We start from the raw sequence: 16115 nt of genomic DNA, 5'->3' as shown, positions 1-16115 counted from the left end.
CACTTTATACAAAGGCTAGTCACAAACAGTCAGAACAGAATTCTGGTTGGTACTCTGACTGGTCCCTGAATCAACAAATAGAAGCAGGCGACTTGTAGACACACGGCTAACTGATCAATCAAATGTTAAAACACAGCTACATCAAGTTGTTGACCGTCACCGCCCGTCAAGTCTGCATTACGTAGGTGAGAAGAATTTACAAGAGTTCGTGCTATTTGAGGTACAAAATCACAATTCTCAACTCCGATTTAGTGCAGCTTTGATGTAGCACTGCATGGTTTGGGCTGCATCAAAAGATGTACTGGGCACAGCGGGAAAACACGGTGGAACCCACCTGTTATACTTCCCACTGACATTTTCAAGTCCTTAGTTGGCATTTCCTGCAACATTTCTAACTGATCAAATGAAGTCTCCAGCACGACCAGATCCCTCAAAATGAGTCTTAGGTACCTTCTGCTACTCACTAGTTTACGTGTTAAAAAGGGCATACTCTGCTCTGTTTTGATGGATAATGCACTTCTGCATCTTTTAATAAATTGGACATTACTTGGGTGAACATATCAAGTAATAGTTTCTATTGACTCCACTGCATCATTTCTAAGACATGTTTGTAGGTCTCTAACTAAAGAGTAGTTCTAGATCCGTCAAGCCATGCAGTGGCAACATGCTGGGAGGTAGGCAGATTGAATACATCTACCTTTGACCAAAACGGTCTTAACACTTGTGGCTTGCGTGTTCCCCTCAGGTTTACCAATGCATACACAGTGCATCTTACAGCTTATAGCTCTCTTTGCCGGGATGAGACACACGTGAACTAACCTGCTTGAGCCCTGCCACAGCTAAGAGGAGTTCATCTTCTTGAGTCAGCTTGAGTTTGACCATCTCATCCTGGATTTGCACTGTCGAAAGAAAGTCACCCAGACAAGCAGATGAGCTATATTGTTATCTGGGGATTTTCAGACCACTTTTGGCTGGGAATACTATTTCACTACTTCACAGCAATCGATGAAGTTTGAGAAATCCACTTTTTAAGCCAATTTCTGCATCGTGCAGTTTAACCAGTCTTTCATGCACAAGTTGAGGTTTGAGAAACAGAAACCAAATGTAGGCATTCACAGATGTGACTAGTTCAGTTTCTGTGTATGTTATTCTGCAAGACAAACGTGCATCATTGTGCCGTCAGTATTTCATGCAACAACTTCATTCTACATGTGTCCTTCAAGTATCACACATGCAGTCTTGAACAACGTGGCCTATTTATGCGCAGCTGAAGTTGGTCAAATATCACGCTGCCACAACGTTTTGTTTTGTGCATTCCTTTCAGCCCAGCCTGCGTTTTCGTCAAAACTCAAAAAGAGAGGAACACTGTTTTAGCCAACGCCGTCACAACACTACGCCCATTGCATCTGGCACAGACAGCTACAACTCACTGAGGTGAGCCTCCATTTTGGTGGCACAGTACCGGCACATGTTCTGGACGTCGTTCATCTTGCCTTGCAAGAAGGCCACTTGGTTGTGGAAGTCCATCTCTTGCTGCATGGCAGACCAAAAAAAATCATCAGAACATCTCATCATTGTGGGCCAATCACCAACAAGAACTAAATGACCAACATCTTGGATTCCAACTTAAATCTGACTGGAATTGTATGCTTGACAGATTTTTTTAATTATACCTAGACACTAGTAACATTACTAATTTCTTTGAACTCAAACTATCCTTGGCAGCAAAATCTCTACATATCAATACAACAGCTGTTGGCAACAGCCCAAACAGCAAAGGCTTCAGCAGTTTTCTTTCTGGTTAGGTGGCTTCAATTAAACTTGGGTAAGGTCCTCATGATCTGAAACTCCAACTAATCATTTAACACTTGCTGTCAAGGCTTGAGGACTGAGAACAACTCTACTATCCATGGTGGTCACTTGTAAATGAAAATAACCAAACCTTGATTAATCAGCTACCCCCCCAAAAAACCTCCGGTACAAAATAAAATCCCAACAGTAGATGGTACTGACATACAGTTTGTTGGTTTTGAACTGTTTTCTTATTTCCAGTGGCTTCAAACCAAACTGAGGTAAGGCCCAAACAATCTGCAAGTCTGATCAAGACTACTCCTTGTTGACTGAAACTAACAGATCAAATGCGCTGCTAAATCAAGTGACCTATAGTGAGTATCACTCCCATAGCAAAGTGTGTTTTGAGTGTTGTTTTACAAATAAAGCTAATTACAGTGCCCAGCACATCAGTAGTCTGTGTACGGTACCTACTGTCAGCTTTCCTTCTGGTAAATGATACAAATGAAACACATTCCTTATGGTGGACACCGTGTTTGTTGATATTTAACCCACTATAATTCACGTGACTTAGCGGGCGCAATCAGTCTATTAATGGAGACTGGCTGCAAAGGCTTGGAAGCTAGGAACAAGGTAACCCAATGACAAATGGTTGATCGCTGGCATGTACAAAATGAACTCATTGAAAGAAAAACTTCTTAACTCTCAATACCTCTTTCTGCTGGTTCTTCTTTCCAGCAGACCTCGATTTGGAGAAGAGGCCCCCCAGGTTATCTTTCTTTGGGGCCTGGGCGTTGCTAGTCAGCCCTGCGATGCCATCCGAGGTGAATGACTGCATGTTGGTCTCCTGCTGCGGGCTTATTGTTTTGACCTTGAGGGGCCGAGACTTGACCTCCGACACGACGTCGGCTGGTGATGCCAGGGGATGGGAGGGCCCCTGCGCAGACTCCTTATCTGCTTGTAAAAATGCAGTTTCACGCACAGAACCAAAAGAAATCACTTGTTAAAAGTTTTTAGAATGCTCAAAACAACTTCCTTCAACTGTAGTGAATTCAGATGTTCTGAATCCCTTTCAGACAAAAACAAATACAGTTCAGGTTTTTACGCCCCAAGTTTGGTAACTGTATTGTTTACTGGCCTTAAAATGTACTCTACTGAGCATTCTTATCAAAGAACTATTCACAGCAAGAGCTATACTAGACTAGGTTTGGTATATGTAATGTGAATAATCTCAAGATTTTGTGACAAACAAAAGCAATGAAAGTCACCAGAGAACTTTATACACAAGAACACTTCTTAAGATTTTGTCCACTTAAGTGGAAATTTAATCTTTACCATGCCGAATGCAGGAAGACTCATGTGATTATACACTAACAGCACCTGGATGGTTATGGTTCAGGGTAAATGTGGAAACATTATTTGACTTTTACTCGATGGAGGTTTGACAAGATAAGGATGTTACCTTCGTTTTGCTTCCCTTTGTTGGCAATTCTCTTCAACCCGCTCAGACCTGAGGTCATCACGGACGCTTTCTTATTCCTCAGCGTTCCACTTGGGTTGGTGTTGGCCGAGGATCCGGAAAAGACCGCACCGTTGGCATACTGTCTCCGTGGCGACCGGGCGCTGGATGGTATGACAACACCTGCATCGCTGTGCTGCAAGATTTGGAACTGGTAGTTGGGCGGCCGGGGGAATTTCTGGAAAAGTGGGGGGAATTGTCTGTTACAGTAATGCACGCTCTACAAGCTTCCCTTTGATGGATGAGACAAAAGATCCGAATATCAATGGTAAGGATGGCGAATTTAATACAGAGCAGAACAGAATCCCAAGGATTACACATCTTATGACAACTGTTGCTAGGACCCTTCCAATATCGTCAAAGAAATTCTCCATTGTGCAGGAACAAATGCCGCGCTCTTCCTAGTCTGAGCTTCATTAAGGGACATCAAGCCCCATGCGAAGCAACAGTGGCTAGACACCCACCATCTTCAGTCCCCTGAAAGTTCTCCAACTTTATAGAGCATCACCAAAGATCTGGGAGGGTCAGTGTTTAATAACTAAGACCTCGATTCTGAGATCAGGCCCCCCCAAGGTTGTCCACTAAAACTTCAAAGGGGGCGTCAAGCCCCATGTGAAGAAACAGAGGATAGCCTCTACCTACTTCAATCCTTCAAAATTCTTAAAACTTTCTGGGGATTTTGAGGTATCTGGGAGGGTAAAGGTTATCTGGACATCATTTGTGGACAACTGCCATTTCTTATGAATACCCTCATACACCACAACCAAACCAGTTACAAAAATAAAAAGGAAAAATCGTTCTCTACCTTGGGGTCTCTGAGATGCAGGGCTTTATCGACCAGACAACGTACATCACCGACCATTGGGAATCGCATTAATAGTGACATGCAGTCTGCATAGTCTCCCGATAACACTGCAGATTAACAAAAGAGCCACAGTAAAGAAGAAGCAATGGGCAGTGGATTTTAACCTTTTCAAGATTTAAATGGTTGCTATAGGGACCCCCGAAAAAGACACAAATATTCTGGAATTAGATTCTGACACAAGGACCAATTTGGTAAGCCCAATCATTACAAACATATTTTCAGATTTGTAGATTAAGCACAAGTAATGATAATTTCCAGGAAATGGCAAACCTTTTTAAACTTCTTGATCCAATGCATGATTTGCATATTTTTCATGTTTCCTTTCTCACTTCCTCATATATTAAAGATGCAACTGGTTCAAGCCCAAAGTATGGTACAATCTATGATGGCCTCTCACATACAAAAAAATGAAGGTGTGGGCCCACTGTATGATCTCAACGACTACAGAGGCTTTGCGTGGTGGCCATTTTGCAGAGCAGCTCTTTTGTTCCTCAGGGAAACCTCCTTTGTGCAAACACTGTGGAACAAAAGCACTGGCCTGCAAGATGGCAGCCATGCAAACCCTCTACAGACAACTTTGAACACAGTGGGTCATAAATAAGCATGTATCAGACTACCGGGCCAATCGCATTAAACAGGCACGTGAATGGGCATGAAGAAAAAATCTGAAAATAATTTGTGATGAATTTTATCACGGGAGTCTACTGCGAGCGTGGAGCGGGAAGCCCTTACGGCTTGGGGTCCAGGGCCCGCTTAAGGGCGGGCCCCAGGAAAACGTTGGATTGTAGATGCTCTGTGGTGCAATCTGAGGCAATTCATGGCCCCTTTTCCTCTAATTTATTGAAGCAAAATCTTCTCAACTGGTAAGGATATTTCTCATTATTTTTTAAATTACTCTTAATTTTTTTTTTCAATTGGACTCGTAAAACCTGAAATGGCCGTTTAAATGTAAGGATGTTGATTTGACATCTTCTTTCTTTTTGCAGCTAGGCATTCCAGTGCATTCTGCCCAGCCCTCATGGAAGTGTTTGCGGTGTTTATCGTACTTGGCTGCATGCTGTATCAATACTTTAGCTCTGGAAGGAGGCCTGCCGTACTTGATACAAATACAACACCACTCGCACCATGCTTCTCCAGGATTGTAAAGCTTGTAAAAGCAGTCACCCACCACGTGCTCATCTTCCATTTTAGCCAGTAACAATTTGTCGTACCATGACCAATTCCACTTGTTTTTTACTGATTTGTCAATCTCTTTCGGATCGGCAGCCCCACGCTCAACAAACTTCTTTCCTTCCGCCATGATTTCAATTTTTTCCCCGACTGCATGTGGATTTGTATACATGCACACGTACTTGTACCAATTTCCAAAAGCCAGTTCACAAATGGCCACGCAGCAGCGCTGCCATGGACGTACGTCGCTATGAAACAAGGACCCATTAGGAGTAATGGGCATGCATACATGTACGTATGATAATTAGGAGAATGGCCGGTCATGTGAGAGGAATTAACCAATAACAGGTAAGAGTCTGATTTTTACAGGAGTAGGATTTTCATGTGACACTAGGCGGCTGCACTTGTCACTGGTTCCCTCCTTTGGCTACGTAAAGAGAAATTTCACTGGGAATTAGGGAAATTTTGAGTGCCGCATAGTCAACAAACATTTACCCCCCTTTACTTCCCCCCTAAATTTTATTCCGTTTTTACACTGAACTCGAAGACCACAAATTTGAAGGGAAAAAAAACGGAATTCCGGTTAAACAGGAAATATTCCCATGCCTGATTAAAGCGTAAATTTCATGTCAACTTTCCTTTACTTTAAGGGACTCCTAGCCGCAGAACTGAATTGGATTTAAACTCACACAGCTCCCTGACAAGGATCAGCATGGCGACAAAGATGTAGTCGATGAGGTCCAGCGTGACACTGTCCGCAAATATCGTATCCCACAGGACAAGGAGGTCTTGCAAGGTGAACTCACGGCCAAACAATAACCTCACCCATCGTCTAAATGGAAGAGCATTGAGAATTTCAGCATCGGAAAAGATTAGAACTGACACATAGGAGGTACATATTCATCCTTTCTGATATTTTACTAAGTTATATAATTCTTAATCAATAAAGAAAGATGCTCCTTGTTCAGTCAGAAACCCAAAAGGTAAGAAAACGCCAACGGCTTATTTGTGCAATGGCGAAGTAAAACATTATCCAGAAGAGTATAACAGATACTTACAAGGTGCTTGTCTTATTACAATGTCTGGAAACATTTGAATACATAGCCCCCAGCACAGGGCACTTTGCAAGGGATCGCACTGTTACAATATGTTACCTATCTCCTGACTTTTTATAGCAATCACATTTCTGCAGGTACGTAACCACGTGTAAAAAACCCAAACCTAGCTCAAAACTAAAGCTTGTAAAAGCACGGTAAGGTTGGGGGGAGGGCCAGTAAGTATGTTAGCAGTGCTGCCCTGATGGTTTTTAACTTTTTTGCCATGAGCACTCCTGCTCTTCATGTGAATCCGCATCCTGACTAAACCGGGAATGAAACCAATAACAGACACGAAGTGAAAGGTCACTATAATGCCAACGCCGACAGGAAAATTGCATTCCAACCATTTTGGATTGCAACAGGAAATGATAATTTCCTCAAAATCAAGATCTGCCCTGTGATTTCACTCCAACTACAGCCTGCATGCTTCTTCACATGGATAAAATGTTTTGACAGGAATTTCTGGTCAATGGGGAAATACTGTTGATGTTAACCCCTTCGCTACGGAGGACTGCTACTACCACACCATTGTGTGAGGATTAGTGCATACCACACATACAGTCTATTCACCATGCAGCTGCTGGTTCAATGGGGCCTGCTGCTGGACAAAGCCCTCCATTCAGGGCATACCACAACCCAGCAGTCGCGGTCAAAATAATCCCGCCATGAAGGGGTTAAGAGGTCTCTGACTGTGTTCTGGTGACATGCTACTCATTTTATCAGGTTGTGTCGACGATTCACAATGGAGTACCGAAGTGAATACGTCATGTGCACAATTAGTGTGTAAAAGGCATGAGCGCATGAACCAACACGGGCGCGTACTCCATTCGTTTGCACTGCACTTTCTGGTTCACAATGACGTCACACTTCGGTACTCTATGGCCAACAGTCCACAGAGACCTACATTCCGAATATCTGAGGCTGAATGTCGAGCCGGGTCAGGTGCATGTGCAGCTCGCTGTCGTGCATCTTCAGCACCACGTCCTGGATCTTGGTGAGCTTCTTGATGAGTGGGGAGGAAGGTGAGCACTCCTGGGGCTTGGCAAAGGGCTCGGCTGAGGTGAAGCTGGCATTGCGGTGAATGGCGCCCTCCTCCCGCATGCCGTGCCGGTACCACGGCTCCATGGTGTCCATCAAGTGATAAAACATGGTGCTGATGGGCATCAAAAGTACAGTTGTAGTAATATTATTCACAAGTCCTTTCAAGACTATGCACAAGTCCCAATTTACAAGACTTTTTCAAGACTATTTACAATTAAAGTAGCAAGTCCAACCAGTAATAATGAACAATGACAAAAGAATACCTTTGCCACAGTTCACTTGAACAGCATATAACTTGACTTGCAACCGGATGGTTTGCGATGGACTTACAGGGCCTGCCTCATGATGGACTCAACCATCCCCCTGAAAACATGTAACTTGACTTGCAACCGGATGGTTTGCGATGGACTTATGGGGCCTGCCTCATGATGGACTCAACTCAACCATCCCCCTGAAAACTTGGCTGTCCCATGCCCGATTCTTTTGAAACTTAGTATGCATATATAAAGACACTCTGTGTAACAAAAAAGCCAAGTTTCAACTCAATCTAACAAATGGTTTTGTTTTTAAGGTCATTTGAAATTCAAAGCCACATGTGTGTCAGCCTGCTTGCATAGAACACAACAGTGGAAAAGTAACTACATTTTGGGCTGACCTATCTCAGAAAAATAGGCGCTGCACAAAAATGGTAAATTCGATTTTCACAGAAGTGAGGTCAAAATGACTGCAAAGAGTTAATTGAAAAAATCCTAAAGGCTAGGCTTGTGACAAATTTGTAACATGGTGATATCGGATAAAAATTTTTGAAGAGGTGGAATGACTGAGAAGGCCAAATAAAACAGCGTTATTTCATAGCTGAATTCTCCTGCCAGGCGATGCATTTATCAACCATGTTTCCCTTCCCTAATAGTTCCATTCATGAAATGGATGGTCAAAAGACATGACTCAGAAATGAAACCTAAGGAATGCAACTGGGAATTCAGGACAAACTGCACTATATTCCGAGTCGGGCGAGACTTTGTGGGGTGTTTTTCCACTGGCAATGGCATTCACGAGAAGTGACACGAGAAGATCAGTTTATCCATGAAGAAGTTGCACGTCAGTAAAATTCGTTATTAAAAGCACGGCATGTATTTTTGTGACCAAACAAAACAGCATGAAGGAATACTTACTACGAATCATGCTCAAGGAAATTAGGGTCCATGATTTCTTGCACCACATCCCTGGAAAAACAACAGTGAAGAACAAGAAAATTTAATTACGATAATGAATGAAAAAATCGACCTCTCCCTGATTACAATGTAATTTTTTTTGTTTATAGAGTGGCACAATTTCACTTCAATCAGCTGTTAGCACCAGTGGGTACGGCCGTGTCCGAAACGGGCTTCCAGAGCTACGGCTAGGTCTATTGTCTGCGCGTCTCCACGCATTTTCAATGGAGCGAAGACCTAGACCTAGCTCTAGACAAGAGATTCGGATGCAGCCTAAGTTTGCTGACTTTGCCCGGCATGCACGAGTAGTATGAGGATCCATTCCATGGCTTTATACCTAATGTATCAGGGCTAAATCCCCCAATACAAATATGCTTTCACACACACCCTAGCAACTTAGAATCAATCACCTTCAGCTGACTTTAGTTTAGTGTAATTTCTATTTCCAGCTTGAAAGTTTGAAGCAACGGTTGATTGAATCTGACGCCCAATATAGATGGCTTATGCTGGTAGGATGTTCAAGCGCAGCAGAGCTAAAAAATTAGCAAATACATGTAGGGGAACCAGGTTATAATACCTCTCAGCTGACCCAGAATTGAGGGGCGAGTTGACAGGTGTTTTTGGAAACGGGTACCCATTTATGACAATACAGGGTACCCAGGTACCCTTGAAATATAAAGAACTCTTTGGTATATATTACATACAATCCTGGTGAACCACGTGCTGAAACAGGGCTCTTTTTTCGTACATAGGAAGCAGCACATTGTTCTAAACATTAGAGGGGAATCTCCCCCACATTTTTCTTATACAAAGTGTTACCTTCACATGTAATTTGTAACAAAAGTAGCTCCATCAATCTCTTTCCCTGAGTTATGACCACGGCATGATGATTTCTGACACATGGTTATTTTTCAACAATTTTACCCTTCGATATTAAAGTTCACATACATTTTATCCTTGGAATTTGTTTAATGGGTATCTAGCTTTAAAAAATGGAACCGGGTTTTTATATTAACGGGTGGGTACTCGGGTACCCGGCACAGGCCTACTAGAATTGGCTGGCTCAATAGTTCTCCCCTTGCACTTCCACTATGGATGAACTGAATAGTGCCCCCAGTGGACAAGGTTTGTTGGTCTCTTCTTGATTTGTTTTTTTCTTTTACCCAGAACGAAGTCGGATGTTTCTCCCTACACATTTTATGCTCCCTTCACTTTCTAAAGAGTTGCACCATCGCTTAGACTTAATGTCGAGAGGCCCCATTGCCTGAAAAAACCTCCTTTTTGAGCACTTTGCTTTCTACAGAAGGTTTTCCTTTTTTTTTTGGAATTATGCAACATGTACGTACATGTGACCCACTCTGTGAAAATGAGTCTTGGTTGCCACAGCCACTTTGGAGTAAAAAGTCCTTTAGGATAATTTTGCAGAGTGTAAGTCAATGGGATACAGCATTTTTTACCATGGAGTACCAACTTTCATCAGGATGCCAAACTGAGTGATACGTCTAAAGAAAAAGCTCAATTTGTTCTTTCAAATGCAAATGAAAACTCAAAAACTGGCTCTAGCGACTTAAGACACATTTTCACAGAGTGGGTCACATGTGCTCAACTGGAATTTAGCATTTCTAACCTGGATATTCCCAGATTTCCAATCTAGCATTGGAAACTCACTAAGTGAGCGTTCACTCATTAAAAGTAATTTCACGCAGCATCTCCTTTCTTGTTCTTAAGAGAAATGCCTTACCTCCTGTAGTCGTGCAAGAGTACCAAGAAAACAAACTTAACGGAAACCATTTACAATATTAAATAGATACATGTAGATCTGATCCCATCTCTACACCTGATGCCTTAAACAATCTATGACGGACTGGAAACAACAAATAGGCAACGTAAAATCACACAATGAAGAGCAGGCACTCGCAAGGCTACATGTAAGCAAACCTTTGCTAAATTGCTGTGCTGGTTAATACAGTCAAATCTTGTTACAGACGGGGATTAGTTTCAGAAAGACAAATGCAAGATGTTAGAAGACACCACTGTACAAAGCTGAAACATCAGTACCACACAGTAGGAAGTGTTAAAAAGGTGACTTCAATAGCCGACATGCCAATCCTCAAAATAATCGACATACAGATATCTAGAAAGCAAATGCCCCGGAAAGTGCACAGAGCAAAGCATGGAATTAAAAAGGTGATTTTCAAAAGAGGTAAGAGTTGCACCAACACCTATAGAACCTCACAAAACTTTATGAAACTGTCAGAATTCAAGAAGTGCAGTGAACCAATGGCCATGTTCTTTCACTTTTAAGCAAAATTAGGACAGCACCTGTCATTCTAACAAAACAAGATCTCTTGGGTTTGGGCAGTTTTTAAGGTGGTGAGGTTAGAGGAAAGAAAATGTGATGAGAACTCCAAGAGGTCAAAGATGAGGCATCACAATACTAGTACCTTTCACCATTAACAACCGGCCTTCAAGAAGTGTGGGGAAGGAAAAAGACATGATCACATTCAGTACTGCTGCAAATGCAGGATAAAAATTGCTTTAGTAACCTGACACAGACTTTAGGCATTTACGCACTGACTACTCCCAAATGTATGTAGAAATTCTCTGTATCAATTTTAACCATGACCTCTCTGCTTAAGCTTCAGTTTAAAAAACATAAAAACAGCTTGTTTGTGGACAAACTGAAACATGTTAATGTCTTTGGCCTCACAAAATCAAACAACTTTTGAAATACACCTGTAGTTAAATATAGCCTTAGCCTACATGGTGGAAGGCACCATTCTAGGTCTTCAGCCAAAGCTGAAGGCCAACCGGGGACAAATGTCCCATGAGGAAGAAAAATTAATCCCCAAAACAATACAAACATTTACAAGCAAATGGTAAAGAATTGGGGTATGTGACCATTTTGCATTCATTCAAGGATTTTCTGACCGATGCGGGACAATTGATGTCACTCCACTTTTTTACAGCAATAACATGGATGCCCGCTATGCAATGCATAAGCATCCCGAGGCCCATGGGGACTGCTTTCCTGGTTGGAACTTGCTCATCATGTTGTCAGTGAATTGAAAAGGCAATTACATAAATTAATGGGAAAATAAACAAATGTTGTGCTTTAGTTCATGACAGTTACACCCTGGATGCTGATTGGCAGAGGCACGCCCAGTGTTGGAGCATCGACGAAGCAACGGTAAAAAACTGTGTCCTCACCAGGAAAATGCAATTTAAATTAAGGTTTAGTTACTGGCCCCGTTTACCACACTGTGTCAGATATGCTAATCATTGTAAAGCTTCTAGTATTCATCGATGTCAAAGCACAATCTGCAGAAACCCAGTCCAAAAGAGCCAAACGGTTGTGCAGAGAAAGGTTGCGTGGGTCCCTGTTACTGAGGTGAAGCCTAACGATGACAAACTACATGAAGTATTTCTGTGGGGAAGGCGATGGATGCATTGAAGTGGTGTGGTGTGAGTAATATGATCAAGAAATAATGGAAGATCAAACCTTTTCTCGGGTCCAACAAGGCTAAAAAAATACAGGGATGAAAAATGAGATGGGATGGTTGGGGTTTGACATGGAAATTTGCTGAAAGTTCAAATATAACTTCGTTCTGTTTAGAATTTGTTTCAATGTCACCTGCATGTACTCAGAATGTCTGTACATGTACTTGCATTAAAGTTACAATTCCAAATCAGCGAGATAAAATCAAGTGATACATGTATGTGCATATTCACACCAATTTTTTTTAATCTGATGAAAAAAAATGTATTTTAGACAAGTTTTTCAGCTGAAAGGAAAACCATTTACATTTTGCACTTTTCAGCAATGACATTGGAAGTTTACAATACAGAGCTTAAGTCAGTGCTGAACTCAAAAAAGGCCACTTTCAACTTTAACCCTAACTCCCCCAAACCTGCCATACTCCGACAGCAGGTTTTGTGAGGTTTGCTGCCATAGCTGATGAACTTGTTGTTGAATTTTGTGAGACTTGGGATGAAAGGCCCTGGGAGATGGTGTTGGATTCTGCGTGAGTTGGGACACACAGGGTTCAATGTGTGCAATGTCTGACTTGCTGTACCAATTGTTGGACTATGCTTGATTTTGTCAGGTTTGGTACTGTTCAATGCAAGTCATCCTATACTGCATAGACCCATCCATACCATATCACTCAAACTCCAATGGGCTCATTCTGTTGGAGTTTATCAGGTTTGGTACAGTGACCTGCATGTACAAGTACATAGAAAAGTACATGATCCTGTTGGATTTTGTGGGGTTCAGTATGCTTTCTAGTGCAGGAGCCTAGGGGGTTAGGGTTAACGTTGGCCTTCACCCTTTAATGTGCAATTGTGCATCATCACACGCACGGAAGCACAGGCCCCACAAACAAAAAAAAACTTCTTTTAACGCACCGCCGGAGAAGCATGGCTTGCATTACAATCAGCTTCTTAGTTCAGAGAACGGCTGGAGCTTCCAAGGATTTTAGGCGCTGTGGTTTATTTGCAAAACTGAAAAGTGCAGTTTCTCTCAACAGCAGGGCATATGCTACAGATCTGCCTTGCTGACAATGACACCTGCATGTGGGTCACATCTACTTCGTATTGTGTCCCAACAGAAAAATTACACAAAATTCAGCACAGTGTAGGAGATTTCAGCCGAACTTCCAGAAATCGGGAACCGAGATTCATTTCAACAATCAGTTCAGTGTAGTACATGTTTTTGCCCTCCTCAACAGAAGGCCACGTCTTGCTTGTAAAGAAAGTTCATTTCTACTTACATTTGTGATTTGATTTCCTGGGCATGTAGGAAAGCTTGCTGGTCACAGTGTAGAATGAATATCAGTGGAGCAAGTACTTCATGCATTCCCTGTGCAGAAAGGACGACATCAAACAGGTGGAAATCTATTTTCACCCCGAGTACTCTTTATTGCAGCCAAATACATACAGGAACAGTAAAATCTCAATAAATTGAACCTCGGGGGAAATAGATAAAAGCTTGAAGGTTTGGGCTAGCAAAGTTCCTGTTTTTTTTTAACAGAGTTAAGTCATAATTATACCCACATAAACAAGTACAGTATATATGGTGCCGTAACCTGCTCTGCAATATTGGACACATCATTTTTTCTTCCCTTCTTATTTATTCTAATGGAGCAAGTTCTTATACACAAATTCTCCTTTTCTGTTGTGATATCTGTTCTATTAATAAACCACCTAAACAGTGCACTGTCGTATGACAAATCTTTCTTTTGTGTTGTTTGGTCTATCCCTCTCTTGTGCACGACACCCCATACATGCTCCGGATTTTCACTCAGGTTTTTCCTTTATTTGGTCGCATGGCCTTCCCTCTTGCAATCACATGGCCAACACAAACGTCAACAATTGCACTGCAAGCATGCGGGCTATAAATCACCCGCAGTAGCAACCATTTGTTGTGGTTATCGGGTGGTTTAGGTGTCTCCTTTATCACAATGGTAGCGTGCATACAAGACTTCCCAGTGTAGAAAAGATGAAGTGCACTTGGTATTTATGAAAAGTCCTGTGTTCTTTTTAGACTTTCAAATGTGTTTTGGTGGCCGTTTTGAGATAACCGGATGTACATGAAGCAGCATGGGCAATTCAAGTTATGGAAGTATTTTTGTACATACATGTAAAAGCCTATTCTTTTGGCGGAATGAAAGTACATGTGTGTCTATGAGATGAAGAGAGAATCTACTTAAATTGACACTGCAAAAAACATTCAATAGTAATCTCTAAGATCTATAAATCTAAAATCTTACTCTAAGCTGGTCAAAATAATTGTGAGATTTGTTCCGAAATGGAGTACGAGACACTGAAGATTGAGAGGAACGTATTTTTCACAGCATACATGTGGGCATGGAGCTAATAAAACAAAGTGTTAGAATGGAGTCCCTACAGACTGTAATCTGATTAAGCGCAGTTACCAGCCCCAGTTTACAAGACCCTAGACATTATTTGTACACAGTGATCCCCACCGCCGGGTAGCTGGTAACCCGCAGACTCGCCATGTTTTGCTGCGGCATACTGGAGTAAATAAATGGTGCAAAAGATGCACGAAGAAGATGCGCAGTTCTCTTCAGTAGTCCTCATGAGTCAGCGAGTGATCCCCGCAGATGCGCTCGAAAATTACAAATCAACGGTGGTTATTTGGCAAAAGTCGGACGTTTTTAAAGTCAGTTATGACATTTTGCGGTTCCGGCGGTAGAGAACAAATACCTAAAATATGGACTGCGATATTTATATCGTAAGTCGCAATGCTAGTGGTTCCTACGGTTAACAGAAGGTGGAAACATGCTGCAGGAATGCATTTAACAACATGGCAAAGTTTCATGCCTGGCCAATTGTGGCCAATGACAGAAAGGAAAACCAATCTTCCCATGTTTTTGTGTGTTTTGTTATTTTCCTCTGGACCACCTACATTCTTTCGGTATTCTGGTCACGTAATTTTGGAGAATTTGTAGTAGTTTGTAATAATGTTTATTGTTAAATATCAGAACAATCACTAAAATCATTGAAATATAAATCTCCGATGACGTTGGTTTCTGTCTCATGGCGGCCATGTTGAACATGCAGAAGTGTTACAGACTCGCATGAGCGGTACCTACAATCCTTTGCAAATGCAACTCCGAGCATTCCTTATAGCCCGCAAGTGGCGCGTAATTTGTTTTGTCTTTGCAGCACGTGCAGTGCTTGCGGTGGCCATCATTGACCCTTTTGATCTCCGTATGTGCTTACTCGTGTATAATAGCTCCATGATGTGAGAGAGCATTCATGTTCATATGCAGTGGAAACTGGGAAAAGTGTTCAATTTTTTCACGTTAATTTTGAAAGACTGTCTTGCCACCTATAGTTTAAAGGTAACAATTGGAGAAAGAAGGTTTTCTTTTCCCTACCTCTTCAAATTATTGAGATTTTACTATACATGTATTTTAAAATTAATCGCCAGAGAGAGGAAAATCTACTAACAAATTTGCTAAACACTGTGAAGTTTCTAAATTTTCTGGTTTTTTTACTAATTTGAGTACATTTAGCTTTAATTCAAAAGCAAATATGCTGATTATATTTCTGCCAATGTTTGTAATAATACTCATTTAATTCTGGATTTGAACAGTTTGCTTTCTCTGGCTTACGTCAATTCATTTGTAATTACTGCTGGGGGCAAGGAATGGAATATGCCCTATTTCAAAGTTAACCTTATTTGGTCACTGACCTGTTTGTAGCCGAGGTCCTCATGCTCTTTGCAGTAGCAGAAGAGAATGTTGACCATCATGTCATGCATCTCATCTGTCTGGAAGAACTCAATCTCAGGGAAGGTGCGCTTAACATCTTGACTGATCTCTTGACGGCACTCCTTGTCTTGGAAAAACCGGTTCCAGGGGCTCTACAGAGGGGAAGTTTTGAGCTAGACA

General features: G+C 41.8%; 1 protein-coding gene across 6 annotated transcripts in view; it reads right to left on the bottom strand.

Moving 5' to 3' along the window:
- The window catches only part of LOC110987590 (TBC1 domain family member 5-like), a 33830-nt gene that overhangs the window by 5328 nt on the left and 12387 nt on the right, over window positions 1-16115 (bottom strand). For 4 of the 6 annotated variants that reach the window (XR_015426142.1, XM_022250443.2, XM_087140007.1 and 1 more), the window contains 11 exons: window positions 15917-16087; window positions 13467-13555; window positions 12197-12217; window positions 8656-8706; window positions 7347-7595; window positions 6035-6177; window positions 4116-4222; window positions 3254-3488; window positions 2504-2745; window positions 1431-1533; window positions 820-899 (listed from right to left, as the gene is read on the bottom strand). Coding sequence is in view for 5 of the 6 variants with exons in the window: in XM_022250443.2 (XP_022106135.1) it covers window positions 820-899; window positions 1431-1533; window positions 2504-2745; window positions 3254-3488; window positions 4116-4222; window positions 6035-6177; window positions 7347-7595; window positions 8656-8706; window positions 12197-12217; window positions 13467-13555; window positions 15917-16087 (1491 nt within the window). In the remaining variant the exon portion in view is untranslated. Of the gene's footprint in view, window positions 1-819; window positions 900-1430; window positions 1534-2503; window positions 2746-3253; window positions 3489-4115; window positions 4223-6034; window positions 6178-7346; window positions 7596-8655; window positions 8707-11138; window positions 11160-12196; window positions 12218-13466; window positions 13556-15916; window positions 16088-16115 lie in introns of all 6 variants that reach the window. The other 2 variants (XM_022250444.2, XM_022250445.2) reach the window with 2 other exon arrangements.

The sequence above is a fragment of the Acanthaster planci genome, linkage group LG08, assembly GCF_054643075.1.
Source record: "Acanthaster planci isolate LZ-2023a linkage group LG08, COTS_SCS, whole genome shotgun sequence".
Lineage (NCBI taxonomy): Eukaryota > Metazoa > Echinodermata > Asteroidea > Valvatida > Acanthasteridae > Acanthaster > Acanthaster planci.
The sequence above is the reverse complement of the archived record's forward strand: the minus strand, read 5'-3'. Positions and strand labels throughout refer to the sequence as shown.